At 52.3% G+C, this 21868-nt stretch overlaps 2 protein-coding genes and 2 pseudogenes across 8 annotated transcripts in view; 3 read left to right on the top strand and 1 right to left on the bottom strand.

Moving 5' to 3' along the window:
• LOC136331307 (bone morphogenetic protein 8B-like) overlaps positions 1–6781 on the top strand; it is a 30389-nt gene extending 23608 nt beyond the window's left edge. Inside the window, 4 exon segments of the mRNA XM_066269571.1 lie at positions 486–565; positions 2834–2843; positions 2846–2943; positions 5749–6781. Coding sequence (XP_066125668.1) covers positions 486–565; positions 2834–2843; positions 2846–2943; positions 5749–5895 — 335 coding nt within the window. The 3' untranslated portion in view covers positions 5896–6781.
• The window catches only part of PABPC4 (poly(A) binding protein cytoplasmic 4), a 43019-nt gene continuing 26092 nt past the window's right edge, over positions 4942–21868 (bottom strand). For 3 of the 7 annotated variants that reach the window (XM_066269547.1, XM_066269550.1, XM_066269548.1), the window contains 4 exons: positions 16468–16691; positions 15995–16093; positions 13938–14061; positions 4947–5253 (listed from right to left, as the gene is read on the bottom strand). The gene's annotated coding sequence lies outside the window, so the exon portion shown is untranslated. Of the gene's footprint in view, positions 5254–13937; positions 14062–15994; positions 16094–16467; positions 16692–21868 lie in introns of all 7 variants that reach the window. The other 4 variants (XM_066269555.1, XM_066269549.1, XM_066269560.1 and 1 more) reach the window with 3 other exon arrangements.
• Positions 16937–21331, top strand: LOC136330054 (immunoglobulin-binding protein 1-like; annotated as a pseudogene).
• Positions 18962–20799, top strand: LOC136331308 (ATP-dependent RNA helicase DDX19A-like; annotated as a pseudogene).

The following is a 21868-nucleotide window of genomic DNA, read 5'->3' as shown; positions in this document are numbered from 1 at the left end:
TGCCTCACCAGGCCACCAGGCCTTCCCAGAAGTCTCCGTCCAAACCAGGTGCCCTTCCTCCGGGCAGCGCCGCCCGCTGGGGCCCTCGGTTCTCTCCCAGGTACCCTGCGGGGTGCACGGTCGTTTAGGCGGAGGTCTCCCCACCAGTCAGCCCCTCAGGATCAGATGGGCCTGACCCGACCATGTGCCTCCCTTCCCTTCCTGGGAGTCGGCTGTTTGGCTGGCCTCAGTGGGAGCTGCTGGACCCTGTGGAGTGGGTGTGGCGGGACAGGTGGGGTGAGGGCAGCAGGGGTCTCAGGAGGCAGAAAAGTCCCCTGGGCTGTTTATGGCAGAGCTGAGGGATGGGCTTCATGAGACCAGATGGTTTAGTTTCCCATCATTTATTCCACAAATGTGTCCATCAGGGCGTCCCCACCCTGGGAGCCCAGTGGTAGCTGCACAAAGCAGGACCCCAGAAAAGACCTTGCACCATCTGTCCCCTGCAGATGACGTCCACGGCTCCCATGGTCGGCAGGTTTGCCATCGCCACGAGCTCTACGTCAGCTTCCAGGGCCTTGGCTGGCTGGTAATTTCTGCTCTTCCTTTCTTTTTAAATATTTTTAAAATAAAATGTCTTTTTATCTTAGTAAGAGGAGGGGAGACAGAGAGACTCCCGCATGTGCCCGACCGGGATCCACCCTGCAAACCCACTAGCGGGCGATGCTCTGCCCATCTGGGCCATTGCTCCATTACAACTGGAGCCATTTTTTAGCGCCTGAGACAGAGGCCATGGAGCCATCCTCAGCACTTGGAGCCAACTCACTCTAATCAAGCCTTGGCTGCAGGAGGAGAGGAGAGGAAAGAGAGAGAGAAGCAAGAGGGGGAGAGATGGAGAAGCAGATAAGCACTTCTCCTGTGTGCCCTGACTGGGAATTGAACCTGGGACATCCACATGCCAGGCCAACGCTCTACCACTGAGCCAACTGGCCAGGGCCGGCTTTCTTTCTTTTTTAAAATGTATTTTTTGAGCCTGATCAGGTGGTGGCGCAATGAATAGAGAGCATTGACCTAGGACACTGAGGACCCAGGATTGAAACCCCAAGGTTACTGCTTGAGCGTGGGCTCATCAGTTTGAGTGCAGGGTCCCTGGCTTGAGCGTGGGAATCATAGACATGACCCTACAGTCACTGGCTTGAAGCCCAAGGTCATTAGTTCGTCTGGAGCACCCACCATCAAGGCACAAACAAAAAAGCAATTGAACTCAAGTGCCGCAACTATGAATTGATGCTTCTCATCTGTCTCTCTCATGCTAAAAATAACAAATTAAAAACATAAGTAAATAAATGTGAGGCCAGTGCAACAAGGCAAGATTAAAATTTTTTTTAATAAAATAAGGTTTATTCACTTGAGAGAGGAAGGGACAGACACACAGAAACATTGATTTGTTTCTGTGCCCTGACCAGGCATCCAACCAGCAACCTTTGCAAAGCTGGATGATGACCCAGCCAACAAAGTTATTAGATCAAGGCTCCCCCTCCTCTTTTTTTAATTTATTGATTCTAGAGAGAAAGGGGAGCAGGAAGAGAGGAAGTATCAACTAGTTGATTCTCGTATGTGCTTTAACCAGACAAGCCTGGGTTTTCAAACCGGTGACCCCAGCATTCCAGGTCAGCACTTGATCCACTGTGCCACCACAGGCCAGGCTCCCCATTCCTTTTCTCTTTTTTTAAGTGAGATCTAGAGAGTGAGACTCCCACATACACCCCTACTGAGATTTATCTGGCAAGCCCCGTCTGGAGCCAATGCTTGAACCAACCAAGCTATCCTCAGCGCTCAGGGCTGCGTTCAAACTAATCAAGCCACTGCTGCTCAAGGAGAGAGGGAAGGGGGAGTGTGTGGGCAAAAGATGCAGATGGTTGCTTCTCATGTGTGCCCTGGCTGGGATCAAACCCGGATGTCTGCACACCAGGCCGAAGCTCTATCCACAGTGCAAATTGGCAGGGCCTCCTCCCTTCTTTCTTTAAGATTTATTCATTTTTAGAGAGGGGAGAGAGAGAAGGGGGGAGGAGCAGGAAGCATCAACTCCCATATGTGCCTTGACCGGGCAAGCCCAGGGATTCGAACTGGCGACCTCAGCATTCCAGGTTGACACTTTATTCACTGTGCCACCACAGGTCAAGCTCCCCCTTTCTTGAACGAGGATACTCACCTGAAGATCCTAAGTGTTATCTCTGGGAAGAGGTAGAACTGGGGAAGCTTAATTTCTCATCTATCATTACATTCTGTGTTCTCTACGTTTTCTAGAGAAACTATATTGCTTTTGTAGTGACAAAGTGCTTTCTGGTACAACCCATGAATATGGAGACAACCTTTTCCCTACTGGGTAGCTGCATCTGTGCACCCAGCACAGCCTGAGTGCTCACTTCTGCTGGCCTAGCTCTGGGACTGGGCCAGCAGTCCCGCCTGGGGGCAGAGGCAGGGGAGCTATGGCCATTGTGGTGCAGTTGTCACCCCGCCCCGCCACAGGGGCTGGTAGATGCACATGCTTCAAGGACGTAGGCCAGAGTGGCAGTGCCTCTGTGCCTTCTCCAGCCTCAGGAGACAGGACGTGAGGGACAGTCTGGGAGGATGATGCTGAGTGCTGATGGCACATGATGGGGACAGATGTGTGCAGTACTGTTTGCTGAGGGTCTTGGGATGGGGGCGTGCCCCCGGAGGGGCCTGAGGGTAGGTTGAGAGGTCTCTGAGGCTGAGGGTGGGTAAGGGGAAGCCCTGAATCCTGTGACAGGTGCTGGATGGAGGGGCTTGAGAGGAGCCACATGGGTGGGACTCATTCTCCCCTTCTCCCACCCAGGATTGGGTCATCGCCCCCAGGGCTACTCAGCCGATTACTGTGAGGGGGAGTGCTCCTTCCCGCTGGACTCCTGCATGAATGCCACCAACCACGCCATCCTGCAGTCCCTGGTCAGTACCAACCTGTCCTGCCCAGACCCTGGGGGAGGGTGCGCTGGGGAGAGGGGCTGGGACTGCAGGAGGTGAATTGGGAACAACCTGCTCGGGTCTCAGGGAGGTTTCTCCATCTGGAACCTTGGCTTCGTGCATTGTAAATTCCCACACCTGTAGAGATGCTGGTCCCTGTGTGGTATGCTGTGTATGTACTCACTGCTGGTACACACACATCTGTGCCCGGGGACATGCAGGGATGTGGTGAGACACAGACTCATAAGGGCAGCCTGCTGTGGTCACATGCACAAACAGATGTGCACACCACCTGGACACCTGTGTGCTCTGAACACACGTTCACCTGTGCACACTGGATTGTTCAACCTCCTATGACACATGCACACAGGGTGAGACAGGTGTGTGCCTCAATCACAGAGTACAGAAGCCACCTGAGCTTTCTTGGGCTTGGGCTCCTCCTCCTGTTTACTTTGGGTTCGTTTTTTTCTAGTCCTAGCTCTTGCCCGTCAACAGATGGCATGGTGTTTGGGGTCACTTTAATACTAAAAAGTAGCTTCTATGAGGAATATATATTTTTTCACTTTTCCGAAGCTGGAAACGGGGAGGCAGTCAGACAGACTCCTGCATGCCCACCAGGGGGCAATGCTCTGCCCCTCTGGGGCATCGCTCTCTTGCATCCAGAGCCATTCTAGCACCTGAGGCAGAGGCCACAGAGCCATCCTCAGTGCCCAGGCCATCTTTGCTCCAATGGAACCTTGGCTGCGGGAGGGGGAAGAGAGAGAGAGAGGAAGGAGAGGGGGAGGGGTGGAGAAGCAGATGGGCGCTTCTCCTGTGTGCCCTGGCCGGGAATCGAACCCGGGACTCCTGCAAGCTAGGCTGACGCTCTACCGCTGAGCCAACCGGCCAGAGCCTATGAGGAATATTGTTGCTGCTGATTACTGCTCAGCATTTTAAATGGTTTATGTGTTGAGACTTCTAGAATGTTAACCGAGACTCAGTTTGTAACATGCTCAAGCCTTACATTTACCTAGCAAGAGGCTGTCAAGGGGGTTCCTTAGGGTGAGAGTAAATGTAGGGGAAGCTGCTTTGATCTGTACCGCCTACTTTCTCAACGTCAGTTGGGATTTGCTGGACCCTGAGGGCTCCCTATCTTGGTGAAACTCGGGGTGACAGGCTCTGTGTGATGGCCACCCAGGCCTCCCATCCTTCATGGATGTGCGTCTCCCAGGTCCTGGGAGGCGTGTGGGGGGACAACTGCACTTGCACCTCCAGAGCTACCCTCCCACCTCTGTGCAGGCCCTTGGCCCCCACTGTTGGGCAGCAGGAGTGAGCGCTCAGGCTGTCGTGGGTGCAAACAGGGCAGCAGCTGCCCTCCTGGGGAGAGGGGGCGGCTGCCAGAGACCAGCCAGGACAGTGGGACCTGTGAGGAGGGAAGACTGGGCCTCTGCACGAGGAGGATGGTCTTTCCAGGCGGGAGCGAGTGCACAGGCCCCAGGACAGGAGCAGCCGGGTGGGCTCAGGGTCCACAGGGAGGCGGGGCTGGAGAGAAGCAAAGGAGGGCCCAGGGAGGTGATGTTGGGTGGGCAGGGGTCCCTAATAGAAGGCCTTGGTGATGGAGCAGGGGCTCTGTCTGGAACATTGCTGTGCTCCCCGTCCTGGTACAGCAGCACACCAGGGCGGCATTGCCGGGTTTCTTTCACGTAGGCCTGTGCATGCCGAGGCAGACACCACACGTGGAGGCTGGGAAGTTAGGGAGCAGTGGTCCCCATGTCCCAGTCTGGCTGGACATCCCTACAGAGGCCTCGGCTTCCTCAGTGGGCCCCACGCCAGCCCAGTGCCGGGCTGACAGTCCTCCTGGCAGGCTGGCGCAGAGCTGGGGCTTCCGGGACAAGGCTGGGAATTGGGGAACAGGGATCAGATTGCTGGACATGTCCCCCTATCAGATGGCTTCATCCAGGTCCTGCTCTGCAGACTCCGTGAGGGCTGGGCGGTCCTGGGCCCTAGAAATGGCCAAAACACACTGACAGAGGCAGGGTCCTTTTCTCTTCTGCCCCCAGAATGCAGGGCAGCCTTCTGGGCCCGTCCCTTCGGGGCCCTGACGAGTCCAGTGTAAACTCAGCTCATCCTGCCAAGTCTCAGGATAAATATTTGTATGGAGGCCGAAACAGCTCCTCACTCAGGCTCTTTTGGGTGGGTAAAGCTATTCTGGAGGAGGGAGTAGGGTCACTGTGCCTGGGTCCAAGTCCTGCCACAGCTCACGTGGCCTGTGTGCCTCAGTTTCTTCATCTGCCAGAGCAGTCCTTGCCACAGAAGCTGTTGTGAGGGATGAAAAGTGCTTTGAGAAATAAGGGCGTTGAACACCCAAGGGTGAACCTAGAACCCTGGGCTTTATCCACTTGTCCCAGGAACACCCATGGGGTCCCAGTCAAGAGGGCAGACAGACCATGAATGACAAAGATGGGCAAGATGATTAAGGACATCACAGAAGCACAGAGAAGAGGGAGGAGTGGAGGGGACCCCAGAGGCCTCAGGCAGGGGCTTCAGGCTACGCTACCTGCCACAGGTGCATTGTGTGCTGGGGACCAGCAGGGTCCTCAGGTCTGAGGGCAGTAGGTGTGGCAGCGAGCAGGCAGGTGCCCAGGCTGTGCCCTGAGGGCCTCGGCAGGGAAGGGGTAAAGGAGGGCAGGTTTGCCCCCCCCCCCCACATCTGCCCAGGCTGCAGTCAATGGAGCAGGGGGCCGGGCTGCACAGGTCCTGGGGGAAGGTTGGTGTGCTCACACCTCTGCCTGCGGACCTCACCCTGGCCAGGTGCACCTGAAGAAGCTAGACGCGGTCCCCAAGGCATGCTGCGCACCCACCAATCTGAGTGCCACCTCCGTGCTCTACTACGACAGCAGCAACGTCATCCTGCGCAAACACTGCAACATGGTGGTCAAGGCCTGCAGCTGCCACTGAGACCCCGCTCCCGGCCACTGCAGCGCCTCCCACCGGGAGCAGCCGCTCTCCAGAAGCCAGCCAAATGCCACCATAGCTCTAGTGGGGCCAAAGGGAAGTCTCTCATGTCTCTGCTCACATCCAGCCAGCATCTGGTTGGTCCTCTCCAGGCCCCTCCCTGCTGTCCCTGGAGTCTGTGGCTTGTTCCCCGCCCTCTGGCCCCTGCAGTGTCTGAGTAGTTGGTGTGCTGACAGTGCCGTCTGGCATCAACACTGAAGGCCTTAGGACCTGTCCTTGGCCACCCTGGCCCTTACTATGGGCGACCTGGGCTGGCCTGAGGAGCACCTGGAATGTAAGGCTGGCTGGCTGGCTGGGCTTGCATCACTCACCGCAGGTTTGGGGTGTGGGAGCAGGGTCTGCCCCTTCCCTGAGCACCACTGGGCATTTCCAGGGCATAGCTGGACATGGACATGCCCTCTACTGGGCTCCTAACGTGCTCGCCAGCAGTCAGCACATTAGAAAAAGAACAAGCTGGATGGGTTCGTGTCCTAGGCCTGCCCTCCACCTGCTTGGGGAAGGGGTGTGGCCCCCAGAGAAGCAAAGCAAAGACTCTTGGGGGCTTCCAGTTCTCTCAGCCTGCATATGGGGCTCAGCACAGAGACGAAGGTAACTCTTACACTATCTATCTTGCCCGTGGACAATAGGAATCACCTGGGTGCTTTTCCCACTGAACCTGGAAAGGGTCTCAGACCCTCAGCACGAAACTTTCAGCAGCCACCAGCTGTTCCCAGTTGAAATGAACTGGTTCCTGCTCCTCCCATGCTAAGGAGCAATCCATTCCCTGAGCAATGCGCCTGGGCCACCTCTGGCTGGTGTGGGGCAAATGTAGCCACTGTCAGTGTCTGCTTGTCTGGAAGGTAAGAAGAGACTGGTCACCCTGTGTGCCCGAGTCCTTCCTGTTTCTGGGTGCCTGAGCCAAAGAAAAGGCCCCTGTCACAGGGGAGTGACAGGCAGTAATTAGGATGCGCTGGGTGGGGAGGTTCCCGGAAACCACTGCTCTCCTTGGAGCAGCCGAGGCAGTTGGAGTGTTTATTGGATTTCTGACTTACTAAACCTATAATTTACCTGCAGAGGTAGACAGAGTCCAGCTGCCTGAACCCTGAAATACTGGGTCATTAATAGCAGATCCTGGGCTCATCCCAGCCCACAGGCACAGCCCACTGAGGCAGAAAGTCCCATGTGCCCAAGGACACGCATCCCTGGATTCACTGTGCCCTGAGGACAGCAACCCCCACACCTGGGCCTGGGAGGGACTCTGGGAGCGAGTGTAGAGAAAGTCCTCCCTGTGCACAGAGAGAATGGGCCCAGACTGGGGCGTTTCGTTAGCTCAGACTGACCAGGACTGGGCCAGGCATCGGCAGGAACATCATGACAACTGTATACTGGTTCCAACTCAGCCACTGACCTGCTTGCTGTCGGGCTCCAGTTTCCCACCTGTGACCTGAGCACACAAGACTTTCACCTCCAAAGGCCCTTTGAGCCAGAGAATGTGCCAGCCACCCCGACCTCTCTCACTCAGGGCCCAGGTGCCATAGGATACAAAACCTGCATTTCAGCACCTTCTAAGGAACAGCTCTCGCCTCACAACACTGGGGCAGTGGAGGCTTGCAGACAGGTGTCAATGTCTAGTCCCTTCAGTGCTAGCACATAACCTGGAATGGTTTAGGGGTGCCAGGAAAGTGTGTGAAATGAATATTTTGAAGATGCGAACTGCCTTCACCAGTGGTGGGCAGACAGGAACGTGACAATCGTGACATGACACCTTTTCACGCAGAAAAACTGAAAGTGCAGTGGTCGTGGCCTTGCTGAGTGCCTTCAGCCACCCAGGCGGCACCACACGACATCCAACAATACAGGCCTTGGAGAAGGGAAGTCATGGTGGACACGAAGCCCATGAGGTGGCTGTGTTTAGTTACCAAGGCCACCTTGTTTATCTGGTTGCCCCTGGCAGCCCAGGTTACATTCAAGGCTACACATTAGAAGCACAAGGGCGGTCAACTCAGGCCCATGGACAGCAAAGTAAATGCTGACGTTAGAGAGGACGCAAAGGCACAGCGAGTCTGGGCCATCAGAGCGGGGCCGACAGCTGTCCTCACCTCCCCCACTGCACATCTTCACAATCAAATGCAGCGCTGGCCCTGATGCCAGCGTATCAGGCAAAACCATATTCCGCTGTCTCCCTGCACAGGGAAATGGGTAATACGCTCCAGGAAATCCCCTGCAATTTCACAGGAAAGGAGACCGTGACCAGGAGAGAGCAGGTTTTGCAGCCAGTAGACCTGACATCCAGTCTGGCTCTCTCTTATTAATTTGACTGAATTATGTAACCTGAGTTAGGTCTTCCCCTGTAGAAAGGGGCATGGCTTCTGCCCTTGCTCGGCCATGGTGGGGCTCAGGTGTGTCCACAAAGCACTTAGTACGCTGTCTGAGCATGTGTGTGAGATGAGTAGCATCTAGCCGTGGCCTCACTGTAAAATAATGTGCACCGTGGGCTTCCTTGTGTGCCTTCCTATAACTCCCTCTCCCCAGGATGCGCCCCAGGGTGCTGCTGTGTTTACTTCAAAGTTGTGTTGTCCTAAAAAATCTAAGCTTAGTAAATTTTTTTTGGGTTCTCTTTTTGTTTTAATTCATTTATTTATTTATTCATTTTAGAGAGGAGAGGGAGAGACAGAGAGAGAGAGAGAGGAGAGATAGAGAGAGAGAAGGGGGAGGAGCTGGAAGCATCAACTCCCATATGTGCCTTGACCAGGCAAGCCCAGGGTTTCGAACCGGCGACCTCAGCATTTCCAGGTCGACGCTTTATCCACTGCGCCACCACAGGTCAGGCTTCTCTTTTTGTTTTAAATTTGGTAATCTCTTGGGGTGAGGGGCGAACTTGCACCTGCCCTGCCTGTGGAAGCAGCCCTGGCTGGCAGTGACCTGCAGTGGCCGCACCCCACCTGCAGCCTCACGGGAAGCTGAAGGGAGGAACTTCCTGGGGCTCCTCTTCCTGCTGGGAGCCATGAGCAACCATTTGACTCTCTTTAAGTTTTTCCGCACTTAAGAAAATATTTTACACACACTAGGAAATTTTTATTTTTTCTTTTTTCTTTTTTGCAAGACAGGAAGGGAGAGAGATAAGATGCTTCAGTTCTTTGTTGTGGGACCTTAGTTATTCACTGATTGCTTTCTCATATGTGCCTTGACCGGGGGCTACAGCAGAGTGAATGACCTCTTGCTCAAGCCAGCGACCTTGGGCTTTAAGCCAGTAACCCCCTGCTCAAGCTGGTAACACCCTGGGGTTTCGAACCTGGGTCCTCAGCATCCGAGGCCAATGTTCTATCCACTGCACCACTTCCTGGTCAAGCACACTAGGAAAATTTTTGAAAATAAAAAACAGGCCCCGGCCATGTTGCTCAGTGGATGGGGCATTGTTCTGGTGCGCCAAGGTCACGGGTTTGATCCCCAGTCAGGGCACATACAAGAAGCAGCCTATGAGTGCATGTCTAAGTGGAACAAGTTGATGCTTCTTTCTTCTTCTCCCTCTTTCTCTCCCTTCCTCTCAAATCAATGGAAAAAAACAAACACATAATCCACCAGAGAGAGATAACTATTGTTAATGATTCCTTCCAGTCTTTTTTCTTGGTGCATATGTCTTTATACAAAAGAGATGGTTATTTTCCAACATTAGGATCATACTTGATGTACTGCTTGGTGATTTGATTTATTCAATTTATGATATATTCTAAAATTTTGTTATTAAATATTCTTTGAAAACAATTTGTAGTAGCATTCCACACCTAGACTTCTGCCATAGTTTTCTCACTTACAAGCCAGGTCTCAGCATTCCTTCCCCAGAGGGCAGTGTGGGGCCACCAAGCCGCTACCATCTGAGCCCCACCCAGCATCAGGAAAGGGACAACAACCGCACGATCACCGGCCTGGCTAGTAACCTGGAATCTCTGGGCTTGGCCCTCACCTCTGAGTCTCAGGTCAACCCCTGTATACAAGGGTCAGGGGACCCAGGGGTAACTTCTGGGGAAGCCCTTGCACTGCACAAGTGAGCAATTGTCACCCCATGGTCCCTACCTACTAGCCTCCTGGCCGGTCTGCTGGCCCCATCTTCTCAGGACAGCCAGGAAAGCATGGTAAGCGACAGGGTCCCCCACAACCTTTCCTCTTATTTCAGAGTTGAGAGACCAGTCCTACCCTCTTGGGGCCTCGGGTCAGTCTGCTCCAGGTCCCTGCATGTCTCACCCCGACTGGCCATGCTGAGCACTTCACATACATCCTCCTCTCTCTTGGTGACCACACCAACCCTGAATGGCTGCCATTCTCCTGGCCTCTCTGCTGCCCGTCCTGACAGCCATGACCGACCACCTGTGAGAGGAACACCTAATTAAGAAGGGTCTCTGCTGGGAATGCTACAGGCCATGGGAGTGGGCTCCAGCCAACCTAAGCGGGAGAAACTCCCCCAGCCCCCTGCTGGCTCCAGATGTCAGAAGCAGGGCTGGCATCCATCCCTCAGCAGGAGCTGGTCTGGGATCACTGGAACCACAGGCCAGGAGGCTTGTCCCCTTCCCTACAGGCTCAACCTGATCTCAACCCAAAACGAGAACCAGCCCAGCCCAGCGGTTTCTAAATGTTGCTGTTTGATTCGGAGATACTGCAGTAGCAGGGCAGCAGGTGGCAGCCCTGGAGGAATTTTCTGGTGACTGATGGTTGCTAGCTCAGCCTCAGGGCATGAGAGATGCTGTGAGGAGGCCTGGCTGGCCAGAAGCTTTGTAGGCCACAAGGCCAGCCCAGCACAGGCTACAAACTGGGCACCAGGGTGGCACCAGTGGTAGGAACCACCTTTGGCTTCTTATGTGCCCCAGCACCAAGCACACACCAAAGAAGGGCGCTGGGCTTCTGCAGCAATACATCTCTGACTACTGGCTCAATGACTGAATGAGTGAACAGGCTCCTGGACTGATTATGGGTGTCTATCGGACTCAAGACCAGCAGGTATGAGGGCAGAAACGGAGTCTGGCTAACCCAGCCCACCAGTCTGGTACCAGGAGCGAGAGCGAGGACAGAAGCACTTCTGCACCTGCTCTGACCGGTTACTCTGCAGTGGTCCCACAGGGTGTGCCCTCAGGGACAGCCCGGGAAGGGGGGCAGCAGGAGAGGTGCTCTGGTCTGTCCTAGCTCTAGGACCTGGCGAGTAGGTGAGAAAGCCCACTCCTCACACTGGGCCCCTGCACCGTGTGCTCCCTGGGGACAGGGACTGAATCCCATTCCACTCTCAGAGCCAGAGCAGAGCAGGGAGTCTCACACATAGACCAGCCCAGTGAACACCTGCTCTAAATATTCAAATACTTGTGTGTTTACTATGTGTCAGAAACTGTTCCAGAACACAACGGTGAAAGACCGTCTGCGTCCTGCCCGCCTGAGGCCGAGGTTCTCAGAAGGGAGACAGAAAATAAGTGAATGAATTATAACGTAATTTCAGGTAGTAAGTGGGTAACGGAAACGGACTTAACAGAAGAGTGAGGTGGCAGGAAGCCCGTTTAGAGAGGGTCAGGGTGAGTCCCTCGGACACAGTGACACGTGTGACACCTGAAGGAGGTGGGGGTGAACCCTGTGGAAACTGGAGGAAGACGCTCCAGACAGGAAGCAGCACCTGCTGAGACCCAAGGGGAGCGAGCTCTGGGGTGTGAGGAACAGCGAGGCTGCGGTGGGGACGGTGGGGACGCAGAGGGAGCAGGTCAGGGAGCTAGGGGAGGGGCGGCCCTGCTGGACTGGATCCCACAGGCCATGGGGCCCCGGAGGGCTGTCAGCAGAAGGATGTGACTGGTTTTCCATTAGAGGGACGGCTCTGACTCCTCTCGCCATGCCGGACCTCAAACGGGGAAGAGGCAAGAGCGGAACCAGAGGTGAGCTCGGGCACCTGGCTGTGGAGGAGGGCGGAGAGCAGCGGACCAGGAGGTGACTGAAGACAGAAGCATCTGACACACGGGTGAGAGGAGAGGGGTCCAGGGTGAGTCCTGAGTTTCTGACTCATTGGCTGGGTGGATGGTGGTGTCACTGACTGAAACAGGAAGACCGGAGGAAAAGTTTGGGGAGAAGATTGTTGTTGGGCAGGAGAAGCCACGGGGGCTCCAAGGGGAGACAACAGGGAGATCGGCCTGGAGACGGATGTGTGGGAGGAGAATCAGAGACATGACTGAAAGCCCAGGAACCCGATGGGATTGTCTAAGACTGGGGTTCCATGGGTTCCACTGCCCCCTGGAGGCTACTTGAAAACTTCAGGATATGTTTTGATCAGTAATACACTATGGGTGCTAATGGCATGAGCTGGAAGGGAGCAAGGAGCCAAGATGTCCCCCCATGTCCCACCTAATGAAGAATTATTCTAAATCCTCTTAGGTCTCTTTTTTTTTCTTTAATTAAATGAGGTGGGAGGCAGGGAGGCAGAGACAGACTCCCACATGCACCCGACCGGGATCTACCCGGCAAGCCCTGTACAAGGCGATGCTCTGCCCATCTAGGGCCACTGCTCTGTTGCTCAGTAACCAAGCTATTTTAGCACCTGAAGTGAGGCCATGGAACCATCTTTAGTGCCCAGGGCCTAATTGCTTGAACCATTTGAGCCATGGCTATAGGAGAAAAGGAAAGAGAGAAAGAGAGAAAGAGAGAGAGAGAGAGAGAGAAGGAGGAGGAGGAGGAGGAGGGCGGGGAGAAACAGATGGTTGCTTCTCCTGTGTGCCCTGCCTGGGAATCAAACCTGAGACTTCTACACGCTGGGCTGACATTCTACTGCTGAGCCAACTAGCCAGCACCTAATCCTCTTAGATCTTATGTCTTGCCACATTCATGTATGTTGATGAGAAAAATCTGTTTATAATCATCTGAGCTTAGAACCTAACTCTATTTTACATAGAAATCCAACTATAGAAACCTCAAAGAGGACATTATTGTGACAATGAAGAAATCTGGGTATGTACAATAGATTACAGTATTGTATCAGTATTAATTTTCTGAGTTTGGTAGCTTAATTCTGGTAATATTAAAAATGCCATTGTTCTTAGAAAAAAACATGCTGAGGTACATTTAGTGGTGATAGTACATGAGGTCTCCAGCTGATTCTCAAATGGTTCCCCAAAATAAATATCATCTATAAACACATGGTGGGGCAAAAGTAAATTTACAGTTGTTCATATGCCAACTGAGTTATCCTCAATGCCTGGGGCCAACGCTCAGACCAACCAAGCCACTGACTGTGAGAAGGGAAGAGAGAAGGGGGAGAAGGAGAAGAAGAGAAGCAGATGGTCACTTCTCATGTGTGCCCTGACCAGGAATCAAACCTGGGACTTCCACACACCAAACCAACTGGGCCAACTGGCCAGATCCTCTTTTTTTTTTTTGTATTTTTCTGAAGCTGGAAACCGGGAGAGACAGTCAGACAGACTCCGCATGCGCCCGACCGGGATCCACCCGGCACGCCCACCAGGGGGCGATGCTCTGCCCCTCCGGGGCATTGCTCTGCTGCGACCAGAGCCACTCCAGCGCCTGGGGCAGAGGCCAAGGAGCCATCCCCAGCGCCTGGGCCATCTTTGCTCCAATGGAGCCTCGCTGCGGGAGGGGAAGAGAGAGACAGAGAGGAAGGAGGGGTGGAGGGGTGGAGAAGCAGATGGGCGCTTCTCCTGTGTGCCCTGGCCAGGAATCGAACCTGGGACTTCTGCACACCAGGCCGATGCTCTACCACTGAGCCAGCCGGCCAGAGTCCCTCTTTTTTTTTTTTTTACAACTATGAATACATGTTTACTTATATTTTAAAAAATTATTAAAAAATAGTAAACCAGCACTTATAATGTCTCAAAAATAGCTGCTCTGACTCATCTGTTACTAGATTTCTGGATCAAAACTACTCAGGTCAGGATTACTGTCAAGGGCACCAGAACTGACGCAGCGGAGAACCCTGGGAAGGCTCACTGCTCGCCCACCAGCTTCCTGGCAGTCCTGAGCGGAGCCCTGCTCACCTGCTGTCATGGGAACGACGTCTGAACGCAGGAGCATCTGGATGCGGCCGGCTGGCTTGTTCCCGATCTTGATGTCCATGTACACCTGAGGATTTGACCGAGCCTTTTTCGTGGTGAGCTCTCCCTAGGTGCAGAGGAAATCACCAGGTTAGAGAGAACTCCCTGACTCCCCGAGTCGGAGAACCAGTGTTCTTCTGAATACGCACCCAGAACCCAACTGCAGTGTGCGGACTGGAGCCAGGTGTGGACAGGGAAGGCCTCGGGCAGAGGGTACGGCCACAGCCCCCAGCTGGACACCTAGTGACAGGAGGCCTCAGCGCCATCTAACTCGAGCCCCACCCTGCCGGCACGTTACTCCTCACACTCGCCCTCAGACACATCAACCTGTTTTACCTTCCCTGCGGTCACAGAGTAACTGTTCTGGCCCAACACAACTCTCAACACCCACATACCCAGCTCAAGCCCACCCACCTTACTCCAGTTAAACAGACCCATAACCTTCTTCCTCTATGCCTAACCCTACATATTCATAGGTTGACACAATGGAACCAAGGAGAGCAGACGCCTTTCTCGGTTCTAGAAGACAATGGAGTAGGTTGGGCCTTGCTTTATGTTCCAAATGGACAAGGCTGTCTGACTAGATAAAACGTTCACTACAAACTTTCCATTTGTTTGATATAGAAAACTTCACTGCCTGACCTGTGGTGGTTGCAGTGGATGAAGTGTCGACCTGGAACGCTGAGGTCGCCGGTTCAAAACCCTGGGCTTGCCTGGTCAGGGCACATATGGGAGTTGATGCTTCCTGTTCCTCCTCCCTCTACTCTCTCTCTTTCTCTCTCTCTCTCTCTCTCTATAAAAATGAATAAATAAAATCTAAAAAAAGAAAAAAAAAACTTCACTGTCTCTGACCTCCTTGTAGTGTGGATAGGTCCACATTTAGATAGTGAACCATCAGGCCAAGCATTGGAATTATAAACCCTTTGAGGAGTACGAACGTTCATGTACGTCCTTGTGCCTCCTGACCATCCAGGGTACGATCGTACATGTGTAAGGCAACATTAAAAAAAGGCAATGTAGGCCCTGGCCGGTTGGCTCAGTGGTAAAGTGTCAGCCTGGCGTGCAAGAGTCCCGGGTTCAATTCCCAGCTAGGGCACACAGGAGAAGCATCCATCTGCTTCTCCACCCGCAGCCAAGGCTCCATTGGAGCAAAGTTGGCCCAGGTGCTGAGGATGGCTCTGTGGCCTCTGCCTCAGGTGCTAGAATGGCTCTGGTTGCAACAGAGCGACGCCCTGATGGGCAGAGCATCGCCTCTTGGTGGGCATGCTGGGTGGATCCCGGTCGGGTGCATGTGGGAGTCTGACTGCCTCCCCGTTTCCAACTTCAGAAAAATACAAAAAAAAGGCAATGTATGTTCTTCTTGTTTCCATAAATTGGTTATCAAATAAACATGATTTTAAGTTAATAAAAATGGAACTGGAACTAATTTCATTTTTTGAAAACAAAAAACTTACTCCCAGGGGTCAGCGAGCATGAAAAGAACTCACTACTCAAAGGGTTAAGTAAGAAAATATGGTTCCTGCCCTTGAAGAACTGAATGGCTGTGATAACTCAGACGGGACAAAAGTGGCTGAAACAGCCCAAGGACAGTGTGGAGAGAGGAGTGGAGGGCTAAGGAAGGGACTCAGAGAAAACACCAGCGTTCAAAGGGCGGAGAGAGCGCCCTTGAACCTCCCCGAGAAGCACAGGTCAGGTTGGTGTAGGACAGGCAGAGGGAAGCTCCAGGCAAGGAGAGCGAGGCCTGGGCACTCTGAGGGGAGGGGCCTCTCTGAGTGAGAGCAGGTCTGGGAGGACGGCGACCTGGCTGCCACAGTCTGCCGGTGATGAGGGACACCCACTGTCCTTGCTCATCTCAGACACCCTCCGCGTTCCACAGCACTCACAGGTCGCCAAGCACACTTAGAGCCTTACGAGGAACCAGAAACCCAAAGCTTCTCCATTCAATTCACCCACCACCACCTGCGCCAGAATTGCCCTGGGTGTGCAGTCTCCACTCTCACCTCCTGCATTTTGGCTTTGGGAGGCTCCGCCCCCTCTTCCTCTGTTCTCTTCCAGAGTCTTCCCAGAGAACTTCTTCAGCCAGTCATCATCTGACCAAACTGAAGGGCAAAAATCAAACAAATGTGAGGAGACCCACGCTATTAGCCAACTGCCAATTAGTCATGCCCACATTCTCTCCCCACTATAGACCACGCTGTTCGTGTACATACTACCACCATAGCAGGAAGTAAGACGGATAAATGTGCAGCAGAGGCCAAAGTTGAGGGCGTAATGGGGAATCCATGGCGGCCCCACCCACCTGGTCTGGAAGAGCCTTCCTTAATCCCCATCACTGGTTTGGTCAAACTGACTTGAATTGTTCTCCCAAAGAATTCAGACTCAGTCTTCTGAAAAGACTAAAAATTCAACTGCTTACATTTTGTTAGGTTAAAATAACCCCTGCCTGTCATTTACTTCTAAGTCTGAGACTTACTTATGATTTTTTTCTTTTTAAGTGAGAAGCAGGGAGGCAGAGAGACAGACTCCTGCATGTGCCTTGACTGGGGATCCACCAGACAAGCCTCCTATGAGGCGATGTTCTGCCCATCTGGAACATTGCTCCATTGCTTGGCAACCGAACCATCTTATAGCGCCTGAGGCAGAGGCCATGGAGACATCCTCAGCATCTAGGGCCAACTCATTCCAACCAAGCCATGGCTGCAGGAGAAGAAGAGAGAAACAGAGTGTGAGAGAAGGGAGAGGGGGAGGGGTGGAGAAGCAGATGGGCACTTCTCCTGTGTGCCCTGGCCGGGAATTGAACCCAGGACATCCACATGCTAGGCCAACATTCTACCACTGAGCCAAACGGCCATGGCCAAAATACTCATGATTGATCCTAAATTGGGAGCCTCCACCCCAACCCCTTCCCCCAATGGCAAGCTAAGCACAAAGCTAACCATAAAAAGTCTCTGAGCCACCGTATACTTCCTTTCTCCCACCTGGGAGGTCTGTGCTGGCATGATCTTTGGATGTGAAATTATAAGGGTGAATGCAGTTTCCAAGCCCACCTGAAAAGTCAAGATCAGCACTGAACTGGAAAAAAATGGGACTACTGAGTGTTGAGAGACAGACTACATGAAAGAGTGACAGAAAAGAAAACACAGAATGAAGTATGGGATATTTCACTGTCCAAGAGTAAGTGATACGAGGGCCCTCTCCGAAGATGGCAGCAGCTGAGGAAGGCGAGTTGTTGCTGTCACGGCTCCCACCAGCAAGCAGCTTCTGGACGGAGTGGAAGTAGTGGCTGAACCTCCAGTTACTGGGGAAATCCAAGAGAAGGTGTTGAAAGGACTACACCTCCTTTAAGAAGGCTGCAAAAGCCCTGGCAGGTTGGCTCAGCGGTAGAGCGTCAGCCTGGCGTGCGGGGGACCCGGGTTCGATTCCCGGCCAGGGCACATAGGAGAAGCGTCCATTTGCTTCTCCACCCCCACCCCCTCCTTCCTCTTTGTCTCTCTATTCCCCTCCCGCAGCCAAAGCTCCATTGGAGCAAAGATGGCTCGGGCGCTGGGGATGGCTCCTTGGCCTCTGCCCCAGGCGCTAGAGTGGCTCTGGTCGCGGCAGAGTGACCCCCCGGAGGGGCAGAGCATCGCCCCCTGGTGGGCAGAGCGTTGCCCCTGGTGGGCGTGCCGGGTGGATCCCGGTAGGGCGCATGCGGGAGTCTGTCTGACTGTCTCTCCCTGTTTCTAGCTTCAGAAAAATACAAAAAAAAAAAAGAAGGCTGCAAAAATGTTAGCGCAGCTCATCTTGTTCAGCCGAAACAGAGATTTGGAAGACACTGCTTCTACCAACCCAAAGTACTTTTAGGGATTTTTTGTGTTTTTTTTTGTTTTTTTTTTTTCAGAGACAGAGAGAGAGTCAGAGAGAGGGATAGATAGGGACAGACAGACAGGAACGGAGAGAGATGAGAAGCATCAATCATCAGTTTTTTGTTGTGACACCTTAGTTGTTCATTGATTGCTTTCTCGTATGTGCCTTGACTGTGGGTCTTCAGCAGATCGAGTAACCCCTTGCTCAAGCCAGAGACCTCAGGTCCAAGCTGGTGAGCTTTTGCTCAAACCAGATGAGCCCGCGCTCAAACTAGCGACCTCGGGGTCTCGAACCTGGGTCCTCCACATCCCAGTCTGACGCTCTATCCACTGTACCACCGCCTGGTCAGGCGCCAAAGTACTTTTAAGGGGCGTTCTCCATGAAACCAGTCAACCCCAGCAAGTGGCAACATCAGCTACAGTGGGTCCAGGAACACTTTTTAAACTACAGTGGTACCTTGAGATACAAATTTAATTTGTTCTGTAACCGAGCTCATAAAGTCAGTCAACTCGTATATCAAACTGCTGATACTGGAGCCGTGCACCAACGTGCCAACTAGCAGCAGCTTCCCGAATCACGACTCGTATCTTGAAATTTCACTCGGATCTCGAACAAAAATACAAACCGAGTCGTAGCTCGTATCTTAAAAAATTCGTATGTTGGTCTGTTTGTTTCTCAAGGTACCACTGTACTTAACTCAGTGCCAACACTAGTTAGAGTCGCCCAAAACCAAGAACTCAGCTGAATATAACACTGCTAGTCCTGCCATGGCCCATCCTAGTCTTGCTGCTATGGCATCTCAAGGACAGGCTAAAATAGAGACACAAGTGAAGAAGGAGACGGAGCGTAGGTTGTCTGCGCTGAAATCTGCTGTGGAAAATGGCGAAGCACGTGATGAACACGTTCGTGTCACCTCCTTCACCTTCGAAGATAGACCAGTGTGAGCTTAGAGACTGAGCGTACCGACCAGGAGATAAAAATCCTCAAAAGAGGCATCGGCTTCTCACTCATCTCAGGCTAGGCCTCCAATGAAACCTTTCATTCTCACTCGGAATGCGGCCCAGGCCAAAGTATTTGGAGCTGGCTACTCAAGTCCGGCATCTACGATGGTGAATGACTGATATGATCAGCATCAGAATTTGGAAGGATTGTTGGCGTGCAGTGTGGTGATTGTTTTTGCGAGTCGGCCTCCTTCCCTCCGCACCATGGCCACCGATTCATGGGCCCTCGCAGTGGACGAGCAGGAAGCGGCTGTCAAGTCGATCAGTAATTTGCAGATCAAGGAAGAGAAATTCAAACCAGATACCAATGAGGACAGAGCTGCCCAGTCCTTACTCAACAAGCTGATCAGAAGCAACCTGGTCGATAACACAAACCAAGTGGAAGTCCTGCAGCGAGATCCAAAGTCCCCCCTCTACTCAGTGAAGTCCTTCGAAGAGCTTCGGCTGAAACAACAGCTTCTCCTGGGAGTCTATGCCATGGGCTTCAACCGGCCATCCAAGATACAAGAGAACGCACTGCCCATGATGCTTGCTGAACCCCCACAGAACCTGATTGCCCAGTCTCAGTCTGGTACTGGTAAAACAGCTGCCTTCGTCCTGGCCATGCTCAGCCGAGTGGAACCAGCAGAGATATATCCCCAGTGCCTGTGCCTCTCCCCAACATATGAGTTGGCGCTTCAAACAGGAAAAGTGATTGAGCAGATGGGCAAATTTCATCCGGAACTAAAGCTTGCTTATGCTGTTCGAGGCAATAAATTGGACAGAGGTCAGAAGATCAGTGAGCACATTGTCATTGGCACTCCTGGGACTGTCTTAGACTGGTGTACCAAGCTCAAGTTCATTGACCCCAAGAAGATCAAGGTGTTGGTTCTAGATGAGGCTGACGGGATGATAGCTACTCAGGGCTACCAAGATCAGAGCATCCACATCCAAAGGATGCTGCCCAGGAACTGCCAGACGCTGCTTTTCTCTGCCACCTTTGAAGACTCTGTATGGAAATTTGCCCAGAAAGTGGTCCCAGAACCAAACATTATCAAACTGAAGCGTGAGGAGGAGACATTGGACACCATCAAGCAGTATTACGTCCTGTGCAATAACAGAGACGAGAAGTTCCAGGCCTTGTGTAACCTCTACGGGGCCATCACCATTGCTCAAGCATGATCTTCTGCCATACCCGCAAAACGGCCAGTTGGCTGGCAGCAGAGCTCTCAAAAGAAGGCCACCAGGCCTGACCTGTGGTGGCGCAGTGGATAGAGCGTCGACCTGGAAATGCTGAGGTTGCCAGTTCAAAACCCTGGGCTTGCCTGGTCAAGGCACATATGGGAGTTGATGCTTCCAGCTCCTCCCCCTTGTCTCTCTCTCTCTCTCTCTCTCCTCTCTAAAATGAATAAATAAAATAAAAAAAAATTAAAAAAAAAAAAAATTTACCTTAAAAAAAAAAAAAAAAGGAGGCCACCAGGTGGCTCTGCTGAGTGGTGAGATGACAGTGGAGCAGAGGGCTGCGGTGATTGAGCGCTTCTGAGAGGGCAAAGAGAAGGTTCTGGTGACCACCAACGTGTGTGCCCGTGGTATCGATGTAGAACAGGTGTCTCTTGTCATCAACTTTGACCTTCCCATGGACAAGGATGGGAACCCGGACAACGAGGCCTACCCACACCGGATCGGGCGCACTGGCCGCTTTGGCAAGAGGGGCCTGGCAGTGAACATGGTCGACAGCAAGCACAGCATGAACATCCTCAACAGAATCCAGGAGCATTTTAATAAGAAAAGAGAGAGACTGGACACGGATGATTTGGACAAGATTGAGAAAATAGCTAACTGAGAAGCTCCATCAGTCATTGGTGCCCACCCGTGGCACTCCCGTAAATGAGAGACTAGTACAGGCCTCAACAGTCACCACAAAGACAAAGGCACGAATAGAGAGAAACTACCTACCTCATTTTAAATTACGTTTGGACTTGACAAAAATTGTGCAAATGATGGAGGAGGGTAGAAAAATTGTTTACACAACTTTTAAAGATTAGGCGTGAATACACAGAAATTTACCTTTTGGGAAAAAAAAAAAAAAAAGAATTTGGAAGCTTTACCAGATCAGGGAATAGCAAAGACAACATTGAAGTTCAAAAGTGACAGCAGCTCAGCAACGGGAAGAACAAGAAGATGGGAAAACACTCCACCACACTTGGGAGTGGGAGGGCAGGAAGGACACTCATCCTAGGGGCTGTGGCAACCAAAAGAGCATGGGTTTGTCTTCCCACAACCCGATGGGCGGCAGGGGGCGCACCTCTTCCCCACGAAGGAAAACTGTGTGGTTTCCCCCTTCCCTGGGCTCCTGCTCAGCTCTAGACCATGAAGAAAAAGAAACTTAATCTTGCTTTGCGTTCAATGATGTGTCAAGCAATTAAGCGTGTATTTGTGCCCTAAATGATGAACCAGTGACTCTTGTTTTGGCATTATTCTTATCATGCTGCATTCAATGTGTCAAGTGGAAGGAAAAGAGCCCTGAGAAATGGCTTTGTATAATCAATGGCTGTATGAATTCTCCTCAAAAAAATAATAGAAGTCTGACCTGTGGTGGCGCAGTGGATAAAGCGTCGACCTGGAAATGCTGAGGTCGCCGGTTCGAAACCCTGGGCTTACCTGGTCAAGGCACATATGGGAGTTGATGCTTCCAGCTCCTCCCCCCTTCTCTCTCTCTGTTTCTCTCTCTCCCTCTCTCTCTCCTCTCTAAAAACAAATAAATAAAATTAAAAAATAAAAATAGAAGTCCCTTCTATTACATGAGCCTGTGCAGAAAATAAATTGATACTAAGGAAAAAAGGTAAGTAGAGATTTAATTTTTTTTAAAAAGGTTTGTTTTGGACCTTTTCTTGAAAATTAAAAAACATAGGAAATAAGATTCCTTAATTTAATACAATATAGGTAGCCCTTCCTTGAAACAAAGAAGAATAAGGTACTATTTTTATTTCCAGCAATTAAAAAAAAAATTGAAACAGCATGCAATGACATCCTTATTTCATACTTAGT

Source organism: Saccopteryx bilineata, chromosome 3 (assembly GCF_036850765.1).
Source record: "Saccopteryx bilineata isolate mSacBil1 chromosome 3, mSacBil1_pri_phased_curated, whole genome shotgun sequence".
Taxonomy (NCBI): domain Eukaryota; kingdom Metazoa; phylum Chordata; class Mammalia; order Chiroptera; family Emballonuridae; genus Saccopteryx; species Saccopteryx bilineata.
This window is presented reverse-complemented; position numbering and strand designations above follow the sequence as displayed.